The following is a 17,641-nucleotide window of genomic DNA, read 5'->3' on the forward strand; positions in this document are numbered from 1 at the left end:
CTAACAGCTCAGCCCCTGGGGCCAGGCACTAATGACTTGGAGCTTCGCAGGGCAGGGCTGAGAAACGTTTGCCTATGGGAACCTCCGTGGCCGCCTAGACGTCCCTGGGCTCCCGGAGGCCAGTTTCTGGCACACTGGGAGGACCAAACAAACCCGTGGGCACTCTCTGTGGCTGCCTTTAGGTGTTTACTTAGGAGAAGCCGTCTCCTCTAGCACCACAATGAACTGGCAACCTGAGGTCAAGGGCAGGGTCAGGGAACCCCATCCCTCAGGAGATGTGGTCAGCGCCTCCTGCGGTGGAGAGGCATGGGGAGGGCACCAGGCCCCCACGTTCTCACTGTTCCCCGGGCATCTCTAAGGAGCCAGGCTCCAGAAGAGTCCGGACTTCCTGGATGGGCAGCTCTGGAGAATCCCAGCCCAGCTGGGCCACCCCCAGGCAAGCAGGCATGGGTGACCTTCGGGGCTGCCCTGGCCAGGGGCACATTCTCAACCTCTAGCCTCTCCTGCTGCCTCTCCTACCAGCTGCTCTGGGCCCTTCCCGACCCCCGCCTGGCTGAGAGCCTGACCCACTCCCTCCCACCCGCCATGTTTGACATGGGCAGAGCAGTATAAGAGGGGCAGGGTGGGTTCTTTTGCTCACCACTGTGTCCCCATCACCTAGCCTTGTGCCTGGCATCCAGCAGGTGCATAATGATTGCATGTTGGGTAAATGAGCAGGCTAACGGTCACCCTACACACTGTCAGGGTGATATTAAATGAGATGATGCAAATACCACTGCCCTTGACACAGCGTCAGACACGCCACGAGCAATTCGGCAGCTGCTGGGGGCAGCTGCTCAGCTCCCTCAAACTCAGGCGCCTACACGCCCAGCTCTGGGCCCTTTCTTGGGTCCTGCTATTTGCTGGCTGCCTCCCGTCCCTCCTCCACTCTCCAGAGGCTTCTAGCTTGGTCTCAGGACCACCGTGGCTCAGACTTTGGCGTGCAAAGTCAGCCACCATTCTAGCACTTTCCTCAGGGAAGGTGCAGGGGTGAGGGCAGGACAGAGGACGGATCCAAACACTGTTGAGAAAGCTCAGCAATTATTACAGGCCTTGCCCAGAAGGGATGGTCGGAGACAACCCCTGCTGACCTGCCACCAGGGCAGGGCAAACCTGTTTAGTAAAGGTCTGCTCTTCTTATCATCTTGCAGTGAACTTCTGAAGCATCCAAGGCACCTCACCTCGTCCCTGGCTCCGAATGTCCCCCGTATCTATCCATGCTTTCCTTCTATATCTGAATTGCCCCTGAGTGTGGGGCCTCTGACTCTCATGTATGTGGGGCTCACCCACATATGTGTGTATTAAATTTGGTGATTCTCTCTTGCTAAAAGGAGAAGAAGAACGCGCACCAACTAATCTCCCTTCAAATGTCCCAGGCTTTCTGAAGGAAGGCATTACTCAAAAACCGTCTCCCCTGGGGCCCAGGCTAGCTGCCCCACCCCATAAGCCTCCCCCTATTTCCTCCACTGCCAGAAACGAGGTGCCCAGGCTGTGAAGGAGCAGGGCTGCCCCCAGGAGATGAGGGGCCATGTCACTGAGACACTCCCAACGCCTGGTCCTCGAAGAATTTTAAGATGCATGGAGGGATTTGCTCCGCACCCGAGAACAACTTCAGTTTTTCTGAGGTGGACAGGACAGAGCAGAAGGCCAGCGTGGTATCCAAGCCTCTCATGATGCCCTTCGTTCCTCTACACCTCAGCTGTCACCCTGGGTGGGACCAGAGAGGCAAGCCCCAAACATTTCTCAGAGGGGCCACCCTTTGATCAAACGAAACTGTACTGGGACACCACTCAGTATGCTGAGTGGGTGGAAGTAGGGCCCCCCGCTGCTCTGTATACCCCGGTGGCCCCATGGGGCTATGCCCTGTGACCCCATGGATGAGCCAGCGTGTTTGCTGCCCCGTGCCTCCCTGATGCTGACAGGGATGTGGGGCCCCGGGTACTGGGCATCCAGCAGGTATGACCTGCCTCCTCGGGGCAGCCAGACCCTTGGCCCTGCACGTGCCTCGGTGGGCAGCACCACCATCAAGCTCAGAGGCTGTGCAGGCCTGTCCTGGACTGAATCAAGGCATCTGGGCTGCAGCCGCAGGAGTACTGGGTAGTCCTGAGCGAACTCTCGGAGCTTTACCTGTGGACGCAGCAGAGCCCCGCCTCTGTGGCCACAGGGGTCACACGCAGAAAGCTGACCAGGGCAGGCGTCTTATCCACCTGTGCAGTCAGCCCTGATCGGCCACCTGAGGTGACAGGGAAGATCATGGATCCAGCCCTCCCATTATACAGGAAAGGAAACTGAGGCCTGGGAGGGGCGTATCTCCCCCGAGGAGAGAGTAGAAGCAGGGCCAAGAGCCTCCCTCCCAGGCATTGCAGTTGGTCTTCCGAGTCGCCCAGCTCGTCCTCTCCAGGCCAGCACCTTCTGCCCCGCTCAGGGAGTGCCTTCCGGTGCCTCCCCGCCTCATCGGAGCCCCCCTGCCCCCCAGGAGAAGACACAGCGGCCTCTTTCCCAGCAAGGAGGAAGTGACGGGGACGGCTGTGGTGTAGGACTGGCCGCAAAGCACCCGAGGACCCAGAAACGAAGCTTTAATCGGAGCGGTGAGGGCGAGAGGAGGAGCGCCCCTCCACACCCCGCAGCCCGTGCAGGTACCCGGGGCAGGTGCGGCCTTGAGACCTGCGTCCCCACGCCTGGATTATTGGTCTACCCTTTTAAAATTCTTAATAATTTTTTAAGAAGAATCCCACATTTTCACTGTTCACTGGGCGCCGCAAATTACATAGCTGGTCCTCCCTCACCAGCCATTCACCAAGTGTCTCAGCCTTGGGAGCCTCAGTGGCCTCCCCTGTACATGAAAAGAGTAACAGCACCTGCCTCGTAAGAGAACGGACTGTCCGTAACAGAAGGGCTACGAAAACGAAGGCAAAGAGCACAAGCAGAGGTCTCAGCAGGTGCCGAGCATGCAGTCGACACTAACTGCTGAGATTACTACTCCAGATAAAGTAGCAATCACTCTGGGACCATGGAAAGGCCCGCTCAGTAAGAAGGATGTTGACAACCACACCCCAGATCTGGCGAACTGGGAGAGGGTCTGAGGCGCCCAGACACCAGGCCCCTCCCGGCCTCTTACTTTTCCGAAACGGCTGTGTTTGCATCTGCAGGCGGATCTTGATGAGGTCCACAGGCGTGCCCAGTCCGACAGACACCACGCCGGCCACCATGCTGGCCAGGAGCAGGTTCGACAGGGTGTGGGGTGGGCCGGCCTCGGGCTCCCTGCTCTGGTGCTGGCTGAGGAACCTCTGTGTGTTACTGAAGACCCCAAACACCACCGAATTGTAGACGGCGATGCTGGCCAGGGGGAAGGACATGCCCTTGAAGAAGCCGAACACCTGTGGGGAAACCGGGGGAGGGAGCGTGAGAACTGCAGGCCGGTGCCAAGCCCCCTCGCAGTCCCAGGCACAGACCCGGCTCTCCAGCGGGCTGGGTCCTGTGGGCTCCGGGAGACAGCACAAGGATAAACCAAGGTGCCAGCAAAGAGGACAAAACAGGGTTCTGCTGTGAAAGGAGAGGCGGGGCGGGTGGGGACGTTCCTGCCCCGAGGAGGCACTGGCTTCTGAGGGAAGTCTTGTTGGACTGGCGGTGGTGTCCCGGGCCTGGAGTGTGTTTGTCCTGGGAGTGGCGGTGCCCCTGGGCTGTGGCCGGAGGGGGGGTGGGGTGCGCGGGGCTGTGGCGCTCTCCGGGGTGGCAAGCTTGCCAAGAATCACACACACCCTCCTCGCTGGCCACTCCAACAAACTCATTCTCCGGGCACTTGCCACGTGCCAGGCCCTGGGGGACAACAGGAAGGAAGAAAAGCCTCTACCTAGTTCACAGTCTGGGGGCCGGGGGTGGGTAGTGAACCTGGATGGACAAATTAAAGTACAATGTGCTAAGAGCCGCCCGGGGGAGCTCAGTTGGTTAGAGCATAGTCCCAATAAACCAAGGTTGTGGGTTTGATCCCTGGTCAGGGACCTAAAATGAATGCATAAACAAGTGGAACAACAAATCAATGTTTCTCTCTCTCTCTCTCTCTCTCGGTCCCTCAAAAGAAATCAATAACAAATTTTAAAATGTATATAATGTGCTAAGCTTGTGGTGAGGGGCTAAGAAGAGGGTCCCACAGGCCCACCCAGGGGTGCCCCAAGCATGAGCACCTCTTGGAAGAGCAGTTCAAGGGCGGAGGCCCTGGACACACCACACCTAGAGGCTTCTGCACACACCCAGGGCACAAGAGGCTGGGGAGAGGGTGCTGAGGCTGAGGCCAGGGTCCAGTCCAAAACTGCATTCCCAGTGGACACCACACAGGCATTGCAGACACTGGAAAATTCCACCAGCCCATGGAGGAGTCAGGCCAGTGTGCACCAGCCCCTTGCCAAAGGCGAAAAGGCGCCAGAAGCTGCCGCAAAAACCCCAGGCTAGACGCAAACCGGCCAACCCTGAACTGCCAGAGACCCGGCAGCTCACGTGGGCTCGGTGCCACACACACACACACACACACACACACACACACATGTAGCGGACGTGTGCACACACACACACCCTGCTTCAGTCTCTTCCATGGGTAACCTGGGACGTCGCGGAGCCCTGAGCCGCTGAGTCTCAGACGAATGCCCACGGTCACCACCGGAGCCCCAGAGCTGGGACACTGGTTGGCAGACACTGTGGGGGACAGGTGCCAACAAGGGAGAACCAACAGCCACTTTCCCGGTCACTGAGCAAGGGCCCATGAGCTGGGACAGCAAGTGCAGGTGGGTAGACTCACCCCGAGTTTAAAGCAGCGGATCCCAGTTAGAACCACACCGCAACACCAGAGAGGCTGAGCCTTCCGGGACACTGCAGGGGCCGGCAGGAGGTTCCCGAGCTACAGGTCCACAGTGGGGCCACATTCCCAGGACTCAAGCAAAAGTCCCTGGGGGCTGGCACCTGACCATCGCTTTAAATCAACAAGTCTTGTCATCCTAAATTTTAAAGTTTGTTTTAATTTCCCCCAAAAGGGGCCTTGGGAAGTCTCCCTGAAGCACACGGCAACTCTCAAGAAGGGCCCCTGATGCAACTTCTATAAAATATTCCTCAGGTTTCCCCTTTGCAAAGAAAAGCCTTGGGTCCCACTGTCCCCAGTGACCGGTGGCACCAGCCAGCTGTAGGCGCTGGACGCCCGAACGCCTGGCCCAGGCCACGCTGGGCTGAAGGGATGCCTGTGGGCACACGGTGCTGGCCACTCAATCGGTTTTGAAAAACTTGACAAGGCACCCTGTTTTTTGCAGTAATTTTCCACTGTGGCTCTAAATTCCTCAGAACTTTTGCACAGAGGCAACACAAAACCGGTTTCTTTCTCCAACAACACGGCACTGGGGGCAGGGTTGGCTCAGGTCACGCACACTGTCTGGGGCACGCACGCGGTCTGGAGCACACTGCGGGTGAGCAGGGGAACTGAGCCGAGCGTGATGGTGGGGACAAACCGCCTCCCACCCGCCATGCCCACAGGAGGGCCATGGCCGTGGGCCCCAGCCCGGGTGGGCTTTGCCCCATTTTGTGGGAGGCCCCAGTGGGTAACGCTCCAGCCGCCCGCCCGAGGGGCACTTACGCTCTCCTTCCTGTACACCATGCGGATGCAGCTGAGGGTGTTCCCATAGCCCACGCCGGCCTGCAGGCGAGTCTGCGGAGAGAGGCAAGGGCGTGAGGCCCGTAGGTGATTCACATCCCCACTGCCCCCAGGATGTGGAGCTTCCAGCACTGAGGTGCAGAGCAGGGCAGGCCCTGCCCGATGAGACCCAGGCAGGAGGGAGGTCTGGGCTTCAGTCCTGGACAGGCTGGCCCTCTCTCCCCCACCTGCACCATGTCCCTCAGCCTCCTATTCAGACCTTCCGAAATGCAGCAGGAGCCGTCTTGGTCCCAGAGAACAGTCTGGAAATGCCTGATCCCTGCCTCTCATGTACAAAAAGCTAGCTGGTGGCTGTGGCTCTGTCCCATCTTGCCTGTTGCTCTGCCCTCCTAAACACTCTTCAGGGGCATCTGCTTGTCTCCCCTGCAGAGCACCCCCACTGTCACCACGGGGCCAGGAGCTGCTCTCCCACCTGTGACGAGGCAGCTGCTGGCAGGGGAAGGAGACTCTGACCCAACTCAGTAGTTCGGGCAGGTCCTTCTAGCTTGGCTGCCCCTCAGGCTGGTCCTGGGGCCTCAGACATGCCCCAGTGTGCATGTGCAGTGTGCCCTGCCCTCAGAGTCACAGCGAGCGTCCGCATGGCAGCCCCGCCGGGGAGGTGCTCTGCCCGTTTCATGGACCCGCAGGCTCAGGGAGGCTTCGTGCTGTGTCCCAGCCACAGGAGAGCAAGTGGGCTCCAGGTTATATCTGAAGCTCTTGCCCGGGTCTTTCTCAGTGGACAGGGGGCTCTAGAGAAAATGTCAGCCAGAATGAAGGAAGCTAGGAGGACGTTTTGGGGGGACACAAGGGCCTGGGGCCACTCCCAGGCTGGCCCCAGAGAGGAGTCCGTGCAGGCTGGCATCCCAGGCTGTGCCCTCAGCAGGGAGGCTGCCAGGATGAGCAGAGACAGGGTTTTATGTGTCACCAAGGGTTCCCTCCAGAGGCTCAGGGACTGAGGGGAGACAAGGAGGAGAGCGTTTTCAGGTGACATGTGGCCAGGCCCAGGGCGGCCAGGCTTGCCTGTGTGAGGAGGTGGCGGCAGCTCGCCTGCATCAGGAGCTGGAAGGCCCGCAGGGCAGGGGTGGCACCTGCTTGGTCCACCACCAATGCCTCGCCGTCCCCACCACGCCCCACAAAGTGTCCAATAAGCGGTTGATGCGTAAGCAAAAGGCAGGGCCCATATGAGGGACTTGAGGAGCCAGGAAATATCTCTAAGTATTTAAGACAAGTAGGCTGACCTCCCCATCACAGAGAGAGCAGGCCTGGCTCTGACCCAGGCGGGGCCACTGCCACGCAGGGGGCAGGAAGGGGAGAGAGGAGACGGCAGCAGCCGTGGGGGAAGGGCCTGCGAGGCTGCTCTGTGTGCGGGCCAGGCAGAGCCTTGGACACGACCTGGGCGTCACCACAGGAGGCCGCACTCTCAGGGCACGGCTCTGCATCCTGCTCACCGTGGGGACCAGTGGCAGGGGCAGAGTGAAGCCAAAGAATGCCCCTCTGTAGCATCTCACTCCTTGACGCTTTCATTTGTCATGTGACCTGAGCAAGCCTCTTCCCCGTTCTGAGCCAGCTTCTCCATCTGCAGACCGAGGGGCTTAATGACCCGATGCCAGGTGGCCCCGGTGGCTTCAGAGTCCTCACACCTGGGAGCTTCCTTGACTTGCAGAGGCTCCCCGTTCCCAACCTGGGTCCAGAGTCCTGACCTGACACCCAAGGCCTCTGAGCACTGGGTGCTGACATCCCCCTCCTGGATTTGGGCCAACGGCTGCGGCCAGAAACCTGGTGTGCCGGCACACTGCACGCAGGCCTCTCTCCACGGAGGCCCCATGGAGTGGCCCCATCTCAGTGCCTTTGCTCAAGCTGTTCTCTGTGTCTAAAATGTCTTTCCTAATCACCTGAAACCCAGCCTTCAATTTGGGCTCATTTGAAGCTCCGCAGGGGCCTGCAGGACACTCACCAGTGCCCCCTGCTCCCACACCCCCAGTTCACAAGAACCTGGAGGCAGAGACATCCACCAAAACAAAATCACTGCCAAGCAAGAGGGCAGAGCCATTCCAAACCAGGCCCCTGGCACCACACACCCATGGGCTGGCCCAGAGGACCTGGTCTGGGGACTCTCTGGGGCACAGACAGGGCAGGCCCAGTCCTGCAGGTGGACTCACACCAGGCCCTGTGGCAAGAGGAAATTGTTAGTGTGGGCGGGGATAGGAGGAAGCGCTGGCTGGACTTTGCCAAGACGGACATCCTCACAGTAATCTGAGTCTGAGGAAGAGACCACCAATGCTATATCACTGTTTTGTTCAGAGGGCACCAATTCCCAGCTCCCATGGGGAGCCAATGAAAATAAAACCCCACGACATTCCCTGCTTGGAAGCGACTTCCCCGGCCTCATCCTGCAGACCGGGGAACTTTGCCTGGGTGCACAAACCCCAATAAAGCTCTTTATTGCCTACTTTATGGCTGATTGGCATTTCTTTCTCAGCGGAGCCTAAGAAAACCTCTCATTTGGTGCCAAAACCCGGGAGGGGTTGTTGTCTGCTGAAGACCGCTCCTCTCCCTACTTCCCGAGAAAGCCTCATGGCCACCCCACCAGTCCGGAGTAAGAACCAGGGTAAGTGCCACTGCCCTTAAGTTTCTGGTCCCCGAACACTGATTCCGGGCCCCCGTCTGCTGGAGAGACTGCTCTCCACCAAATTGCAGCGCTGCATCGGGGTGACCCTTCCTGGAGAGGCTGGTCTCCCCAACTGAGAGGCTCTAGGCACCGGAGGAGACGTCCCTGGGCCTTGATCCTCATTTTTACCCACCAGATCAGCAGATTGGGTTGAGGGACGCTGATTCCCATCGGCTGCTCCTCGTGGGACCAGGAATGGGGGGCAGGAGTCCAAGCCAGATCCTGAATCACCTCTAGGGTGCCTTCTGGAAAATTTGAAAGTAATTGATCTTGGCCTCAAGCGAAAATGGCTGATTTTTCTATCCACTACGGCCTGGCTGTTATATCAGCTCAATAATCGTGAGACCTGGCCTCCTAAAGGCACTTTAAATTTCGTTACCCTTACTGACCTAAATAATTTTTTCAGACGGACTGGCAAATGGTCTGAGGTCCCCTACATTCAGAGCTTTTGGGCCTTGCGCTCCCACCCAGCTCCCTGGCAAGTTCTCCTTGCCCGAGGGAACCCTGACCCCGTCCAGCCTCCTAAGCCTGCTGCCCCAGAGCCTTCCTCCCCCTTTTCTGATCCCCCTGAAGACCCTGCTACCCCTCCTCCTCCTTATCAGCTCCCGCCAATGGGCTACTCCAGCCCCGGCCCTCCCCTCTCAACCAGATTCTGCCCCTCCCTCTGAAGACCTTTCTTCCCCGGTCAGCTCATACACTCGCTCCCGCCTGAATCTGGAGCCCCTAGACTCCCGCATTTGCCCCCTCCGGGAAGAGGCAGGAGCAGAAGGTGTCATTCGGGTCCATGTCCCCTTCTCACTAACTGACCTCTCTTCAACTGAAAAACACCTAGGCTCATTCTCCACTAACCCTACCAATTTTATCAGGGAATTCCAGTACCCAGCCCAGGCTTATGACCTCACATGGCATGACCTGCACGTCATTTTAACTTCCACTATGACCCCGGACGAGCACAACTACATCCGTACTGCAGCTAAGGCTCATGCCGACGGCTCATGCCGCTCCTAGGACAGGATGTTCTGCAATTATTAGGCACCATTCTTCAGATCATGCAAAACCCGACCTCTTCCTGCCCCCTTATCCTCCCACTGTTAGAAAATCCAACTCCTCCTTCAGCTCCGCCCATTTCCCCTTCCCTGTCAACCCACAAGTATGGGACACTTCTATCCCAACCGTGGCTTCTCATCACCCCTTGTCCTCATTCGCCTGAAACGACCCGACGTTTTCCCATCTTGACCCCAACTTCCTATTTCCCACATGAACTTAAAAGGATTACAGCCTATCAACAACTGCCTCCTAGACCGGAAACTTCTTGTTCCTGTTAATTCTCCCTGCAACACTCCCATCCTCCCAGTCAAAAAACCGTCCGGAGCCTACCGCCTGGTCCAGGACCTTAGACTCATCAACGAAGCGGTCATCCCTATCCACCCGGTAGTACCTAATCCCTATACTACTCTCTCTCACATTCCTCCTAATATAACCCACTTCTCAGTTCTAGACCTCAAAGACGCCTTCTTCACTATCCCACTACACCCAGAGTCCCAGTTTCTTTTTGCCTTCACATGGACAGACCCTGACACTGCTCTGTCACAACAGCTCGCATGGACAGTCTTGCCTCAAGGGTTTAGAGATAGCCCCCATCTATTTGGTCAGGCTTTAGCTCAGGACTTAGCTTCCTGTGACCTAGGTTCCAGCAAAGTCCTCCAATATGTAGATGACCTCCTTCTCTGCTGACCCACTTTGCAAGATTCCAGACAACATACTGCGGATCTCCTTAACTTCCTTGCCCAAAAGGGATACTGAGTCTCCCCTGACAAGGCTCAGTTGTCAAGCCAACAAGTCACCTACTTAGGTCTCACCCTTTCGCCTACCTCACGTAGTCTCACAGTAGATCACACTCAGCTCCTCTGCAATTTCCAACCACCTATGACAGGAGATCAAATTCTATCTTTCTTGGGGCTAGTTGGATTTTTCAGACACTGGGTCCCCAACTTTGCCCTACTTGCCAAGCCACTGTATGAAGCAGCCAAAGACACTCCTACTGGCCCCCTCACATCCCCCAAGCTGGTGCAAAAAGCCTTTACCATCCTGCGGAACACACTGTTACAGGCCCCCTCCCTGAGTCTTCCCAATCCCTCCCGTCCTTTCCATCTGTTTACAGACGCGAGACAGAGAATTATGGTTAGAGTCTTAGCTCAACCAGTAGGCCCAACATACCGCCCAGTTGCCTACTTATCAAAACAGCTCCAGACCCTACCCTATGTGGACAGCAGCCATGCCTCCGGGCATTAGGGAGCGCAGCTGAGCTCCGGAAGGAAGCCCTCAAACTCACTCTATGCCGACCTGTTACCGTATTTTCCTCTCATCGCCTCATGGACCTGCTATCCCACTGAGCTCTCTCTCTTTTGAGCCCTTCCTGTGTACAGGAATTCCACCTCCTGTTCGTCGAGGGGACGGCCCTGTCTCTCCAACTCTCCCCGCACCTCAACCCAGCTACCCTCCTTCCAACCCCCACTAGGGAGGTAGAGCCGGCCCACTCCTGCCCAGAAGTACTAGACTTCCTGGGTCAGCCTCTAGACCGTATATCTGACAAGCCCCTCCCCGAGACAGATCTCACTCTGTTTGTAGATGGAAGTTCAGTGCTCGGAGCTGATGGCCAAGGACGAGCGGCCTATGCAGTAGTGACTTTGACTGAAAACCTTGAAGCCAATGAGCTCCCTTAAGGTACCACCTCTCAGAAAGCTGAACTCATAGCCCTCACCTGGGCACTTACCCTTGCCTGGGGTAAGAAGGTTACTATCTACACAGACTCCAAGTATGCTTTCTTGATTGTTCATAGCCACTCAGCTTTGTGGAAGGAAAGGGGATTCCTCACTACTAAAGGTTCACCTGTTGTTAATGCCTCCCTCATTGCCAAACTCCTCCAGGCCACAGACCTGCCCACTGCCATAGTGGTGGTCCACTGTAAGGGTCGCCAGGCCTCACAGGACACTTTCCCGTGACAATGCCCGGGTGGATGCTGTGGCTGGAGAACTCACCACACAAGCCCCGCCACACCCCATCCTCTTTCTGACCACTGATATTCGCCCCGCCTATACCCCACCCCAGAATACTCCACTCTCCTCCAGCAGGGCGGGCACCCAGGAAACGAGGGATGGGTACCTCTCTTTCAAAACATAATGAACAGTCCCAAAGTATGTTACACTACTGCAGGCGCTTCCTCATGCAACCAGACCGTGCTGATATCAGAACCGCTACCAGCCCATCAGGTATGTTTTTCTGGTGCAATGGAACACTGCTGTGGACCATTAACTCCTCCTCAGCCTTCCCCTGCTTCCCGACTGTGCTGACTCCACAGCTTACGCCAAGACCCCACCACTCTTGAAATAACTCCGTGGTGATGTTCCCTATTTTTTACCACCCTGGCCACGGTCCTAGGGCCAATCATAATAATCTGCATACTATTAATGCTTGGCCCCTGTTTCCTGAGATTTCTCCGGGAAAGAATTCATGAAGCTTCCAGAATTACTTTTAACCAGATGTTGCTGCAGACACAAACCTACTCGCCCCTTCCTGGCAAACTAGAAACAACTGACCTCTAGACTCTCCTCTCTACGCCCATCTGACAGCAGGAAGTAGCTAGATGAACACGACGCCCCTTATCCTATCAAAGAGGTCGGAATGTTAGGGTGGGCGGGGAGAGGAGGAAGCTCCGGCTGGACTTTGCCAAGACGGACATCCTTACAGTAACCTGAGTCCGAGGAAGAGACCATCAATGCTGTATTGCTGCTTTGTTCAGAGGGCACCAATCCCCAGCTCCCACGGGCAGCCAACGAAAATAAAACCCCACGACATTCCCTGCTTGGGCGCCACTTCCCTGGCCCGATTCTGCAGACCAGGGAACCTTGCCCGGGTTCACAAGCCCCAATAAAGCTCTTTATTGCCTACTTTATGGCTGATTGGCATTTCTTTCTCGGCGGAGCCTAAGAAAACCTCTCAGAAATGACAAACACGGCTACCGTACCTTGACCGTGTCCAGGGGGTGGCCGACAATGACACTGGCTGCGCCTGTGGGTTGAAAAAGAGTATCTGGTCATTTGGCCCCTGGACTCCTCGCTTGCACTCGCTGGCTCTTGGGCACAGGACAGGGGGCCCAGGCTCTTGCATGAGCCTATTTGGGCAAAGCCCAGGCGCCAGAGAGCACTCGCTGCATGCCTGGCACTGGCCCCGGCAAGGAGGACGGCAGAGAAAGTGGAGTAAAACCCAGCTCTGCGTCAAGAACCAAGCACCTGCCCCCCCAAAGGGCGGTGAAGGTGCCGGGACGACTGGGTGCTTGCCTGCAAAGGAGTGAAGCTAGAAACCCACACCCCCCTTACCTCATACCTTATAAAACAGTTAATTCCAAGTAGAATAAAGACCTACATGGAAATACTAAAACTATAAAAATCATATAGTGAAACACAGGGGAAAATCTTCACGGCCAAGATTTTCTACAGATTCTTAGATATGAGACCAAAAGCACAAGTAGCAAATACAAAAATAGACAAACTGAACATCACAAACATTTTAAACTTTTATGCACCAAAAGACACTATCAAGAACACGAAGCCCACTTACAGAATGGGGGGAAATACTTGCATATCATATGTTTGATAAAAACCTAGTATCCAGAACATATAAACTCTTACACTGAAGGAACTTTTTTTTATAGGGCAAAGGAACTTGAACAGACATTTCTCCAAAGAAGATACGCCAATAGAAAGATACGCCAAAGAAGAAGTGGCCAATAAGTACAGGAAAAGATGCTCAACATCGTTAGTCATGAGGGAAATGCCAATCACAACACAATGAGATTCCCCTTCACATCCTAGGACAGCTGTAACTTAAATCAAAAACAGAGGAAAATAGGTGTTGGAGAGGATCTGGGGACATTCAAACCCTCAGCCCTTGCTGGTAGAGATACAAAATGGTACAGCCACTGGGGAAAACCGTTCAGCAGTTCCTCCGAAAGTTAAGCCTTGAATCACCACACGACCCAGGAATTCCACTCCTGGGCAAATATTCAAAAGCAGGGAAAAGAGGCACTCAGACTAGTGCCCGTACATGCGTGTGCTGAGCAGCCCTGGCCTCGATGGCCAGGCCGTGGGGACAGCCCAGCTGCGTGTCACTGGACTCAGGGACAAGCAAAGTGGTCTCTCCACGCAGCGGAGTACTATCAGACACGACCAGGAGTGGCGGGCTGATGTGGGCCGCCCTGTGGATGAAGGCTGGAAACATTGTGAGAATGAGGAAGGCCAGACCCTGAAGGTCTCATACAGTGCGATTCCATTTACATGACTTACCCAGAACGGGAAACCCCCGGGGACAGGCAAGTGACCGCCAGGGCTTGAGGAGGGGCCGTGGAGCACCTGCACGGGCGGGGCCAGGGATGGTTCCGAGCATGAGGAAAACGCTCTGCCACTAGACAGAGGCAAGGGTTGCACACCCTGGCAACGCACCAGATGTCACTGACCTGCACTTTAAAAGGGTCAGTTCTGTGTTGCGTAAATTTCATCTCAAAAACCGGGGAGGGTGTGAAGAGAAGACCCAGAAACCTTTCAGTCGCCTGCAGGTTACTCACTTCCCTACACCTCGTGGTTTGCATGTGTAGGGGAGAACGATATGAGCACCTACCTGAGGGTAAGAGTAAAGTGAGGAACTGAATGTAAGGTGCCAGGAGGGGGCCTGGCGCTTCAAGGACATTCAAAAAGGATGCTGTTGCTATTGATTTTATTTCTTTATTTACTTTTAGAGAGTGGGGAAAGGAGGGAGAAAGAAAGGGAGAGAAACATCATTGTGTGAGAGATCCGTGGATAGATTGCCTCTCGCACACCCCCAACGGCGGACCTGGCCCACAGCCCAGGCATGTGCCCTGACTGGGGATCGAACGGGCAAGCTTTCGTATCTCAGGTGGGCGCCCAATCCACTCGGCCACACGAACCAGGGCTGCTGTTTGGTTTTTGGTTTTGTTTTGTTTTTTTTTTTAAAGAAGGCCTCTATGAAAAGGTGATGGATACTCTGGGTCTTTCTAAAGCAGCATACCCATCCGGGCACACGTTCACAAGACCTGAACCATTCTGGAGCTGAGAAGGCCACCCTGGGGCACCTGAGGAAGCAGCCCTGGCCGCAGAAGTGACTTCGAGGTTGAAGCAGGGGCCGTCCTTCTAAGACAAGTTCGCCATCACGGTGATGAGGAACAAAGTGTCTGCTCACCAGGTAAGGCAGGGAAGAGGTCCTGAAATCTTAGGAATTTACAGGGGAAGAGAAACCAGCTAATCCCAGAGCCAACATTTCCTGGGTCTGGAATCTCCAGACCCTGCTCAGCCTCCCCCTCCCACAGAACTGGGCAGAGGCAGAAGGTGAAGGGCAGCGGGGAGCTGGCATATTCACTCCATTCAACCCCTCCCATCAGGGGAACAAAGGAGTCTGGTCCTCAGCCTCCAGCTGGTCCCCTGACCCCGGTGAGTGCATCCCTCACTGTGGGCATCCCTCAGCCAGGGAAGCCCCCTGGGTCCAGCCTTGGACCAGCATCTCCCTGCTCCTGTAACCCAGCCATCAGAAAGCAGGGATGTGATATGAGAAATCAGACCATCACGTCAGGGGTTTCCAGCCCTTGGGACTTCACAGGCCAGTGAAGTTTCAAACAAAATGTGAAGGATATCGTGGCAAAATATTATCATGCAAGGTCATTGAGAGAGAAAACAGCTAGCTCTGACTGATGTAGCTCAGTTGGTTGGGCACCGTCCCGCAAAGCGAAAGGTCACCATTTCCATTCCCCGTCGGGGCACATGCCTGGGTTGCAGGTTCAGTCCCGTCAGGGTGCTTACAAGAGGCAACTGGTTGATGTTTCTCTCCCTCTTTTTCTCCCTCCCTTCCCCTCTCTCTAAAAATAAATAAATAAAATATTTTTAAGGGGAAAGAAAGAAAACAGTGTAGCCAAGAACAGGGGTCTGGGTGCCCCCAGAGGCAGGCTGCCCAGGCCGGATGACCTGGGCTCACGCTGCACCTGCGGCCTCAGGCCAGCCAGTGAGTTTCCCTGCACGCCCACTTCCTCACCTGTAAAGTGGGGATGCAATCATAGTAGCTTCCTCACTGGAATTGTGAAGAAATAAATAAACAGACATGAGAGACCCCCATGTCTCATGGTTCCGTTTACATAAAGTGTCCAGTAAAGGCTCACTTGCAGAGCCACAGTGTGGAGGGGTGGTGGTTGCCAGGAGGGAGGAGGAGGGGAGGGGTTTAACTGCCAGTGGGCACGAGGGTCTTACTTAACAAGGGATGAGCACGGATCTTCCTGAGGGATGAAGACGGCCCAAAACAAGTTTGGGGCAACGGAGTGGTAAGAACAGCCAAAAGGCTGGGAAGCAAAAGTTTAAGGTAATGGTTTTGCAACTTGGTAAAGTTGGTAAACATATCACGGAATTGTACACTGGTGATGGGTGGATTTTACCACATGTAAAATAACCTTAATAGAATTGTTTTAAAACTATGCACAAAGCACTTTGACAGCACCTGGTACCTACTGTGTACTCACCGTTGCTACACTCACCACCATTGCATGGAAGTAAAAAGACATGTTCACTTCCCCAAAGCACAGGCAGTTCCAGAATAAAGGGCAGCCCACCAGGCACTGCTGCATGGGGGAGGGTCTCCATGCCAGAGGAGACCTGGGGGTCTCCTAAACCCAGCCCCCCACAACCCTGCTGAAGTCGCCTGGCTATGCAAGGAAGCGGATGAGAGAACGCTTTCCCTTGAATGGCTGAAGGGTGTCCAAAGAGGGTCTGGGTGTGCACAGTGGGTCTCCAGGTGCAGCGCTGAGTGGGAAAATTGGGTGCGGGCCACAGAAGCACACTGTTGCCAGCTGGGAGGGGGATGCCAGAGCGGAAGGACCCGAATGCTAACCGACCTGTCCTGCACGCCCCCCCCCCCCCCAATAGCCTCTGCCTCAGCACCTCAGCGCTACTTTATCTGGTCTTCAGGGAGGAGCTGCATTTGCCAACATCCCTTTGCTGATGGCCCTCTTAGATGGGGTCGAAATAAAGACAACATTTTACTGTAAGTAAAGTGCCTCTGACACCCTCCCCCCATGCCCCACCTACATCTGAGAAGAGGAGGCATAGACCTATCCGAAAGAGAAGAACGGAGAAGGAAATGGATGAAACTCCTGACCCTGCAAACCCATCTCAAGCCCAGCAGAGAGAGGGGGGGGGGCGCTGCCTGGGTGGTATGAAGGGACCACAGTGTGGGAAGCAGGGTCCCGAGCAGCTGACAGCGGCTGAAGACGGGAGGGGTGCCTATTACTTGCTCCCTCCAGCCGGGCGCCCTCTAAGACCAGTCTGATCACGAAGTCGGGCTCACCATCCCGCTCCTGGGGCCAGCGACCAAGAGCCACCCTCACCTACAAGGTCCTGCGAGCCATGAGCCACGTCCCCAAATTAAAGTGCGCACCGGGTAACCGAAGGGTGTGTACGCGCCAGGACGCTCCATTGGCTGTAGTCTGGGACCAGCGGCTTAATCATTACCCGACCGAGCTCGGTGTACCCTAACTTGGAGGTAAATCCGGAGCTCAGGTGAACTTCTGTGAGGCTCGCGTAGCTTTTGCGGGCAGCCGACTGGGTCCCGCAAGACCCCAGGCGCCGGGCCGCCGGCTCTCCCCGCAGCCCTAGAAGCGCCGGCACTGAGCGCCCCGTCCCGAGCTGGGGGTGTAAACTCGGCCCACCCGGCACCTGGCCCGCCTCTCTGTCTCTCTGACCCCCGGTCTCCCTAAAGCACACCCACCTCTGGGGGTCCCGCTCATCCCGGGTGAGCTCACCTCCGATCCAGCCAGCCGCGAAGTCTTCCAGCTGGAAGCTGCCCATGGCCCAGGCTGTGGCGCCGCGCCCGCCCGGGTCCGGGTCCGGGCCCATTTAGCGTGTGCGGGGCGTGGCCCACGGGAGGGGCACCCGAGGGCGGCCCGCCAGATCCTCGGAGCGCACGCGAGTCCGACGCCCAACGCGGTCTCCCGTCCCCGCCGAGCTGACAGCGCGCCCCCCAGCGGACCTTAAAGGCGCAGCAGGCAGGCGTAGGACGGCGCGCCCCGCGCCACCGCGCACCCCAGGCTGGAAGATGCCACGACCACGGCCACGGGGAGGCGGGGCGGAATCCCCTGAGCCTGACCTCTCGCCCTCTCCCTCGCCAACTATGAAACCTCGAGGCCTTGAGGCGACAGTGCCTGCTGGGGCCTGTCA

The 17,641-nt window shown here is 56.5% G+C and overlaps 1 protein-coding gene across 6 annotated transcripts in view; it reads right to left on the reverse strand.

Moving 5' to 3' along the window:
- SLC25A48 (solute carrier family 25 member 48) overlaps nucleotides 1-17,389 on the reverse strand; it is a 41,150-nt gene extending 23,761 nt beyond the window's left edge. For 4 of the 6 annotated variants that reach the window (XM_037059489.1, XM_037059488.1, XM_037059487.1 and 1 more), the window contains exons 1-4: nucleotides 17,227-17,389; nucleotides 12,400-12,443; nucleotides 5,651-5,722; nucleotides 3,158-3,416 (exon numbers count right to left, since the gene is read on the reverse strand). In XM_037059489.1, coding sequence (XP_036915384.1) covers nucleotides 3,158-3,416; nucleotides 5,651-5,722; nucleotides 12,400-12,443; nucleotides 17,227-17,320 — 469 coding nt within the window. In that variant the 5' untranslated portion in view covers nucleotides 17,321-17,389. The remainder of the gene's footprint in view (nucleotides 1-3,157; nucleotides 3,417-5,650; nucleotides 5,723-12,399; nucleotides 12,444-17,226) is intronic. The other 2 variants (XM_037059485.1, XM_037059486.1) reach the window with 1 other exon arrangement.
- Between the last annotated feature and the right edge of the window lie 252 nt (nucleotides 17,390-17,641).

This window comes from Sturnira hondurensis, unplaced genomic scaffold (genome assembly GCF_014824575.4).
Source record: "Sturnira hondurensis isolate 20B ecotype Veracruz unplaced genomic scaffold, ASM1482457v3 Scaffold0011178, whole genome shotgun sequence".
Taxonomy (NCBI): Eukaryota; Metazoa; Chordata; class Mammalia; order Chiroptera; family Phyllostomidae; genus Sturnira; species Sturnira hondurensis.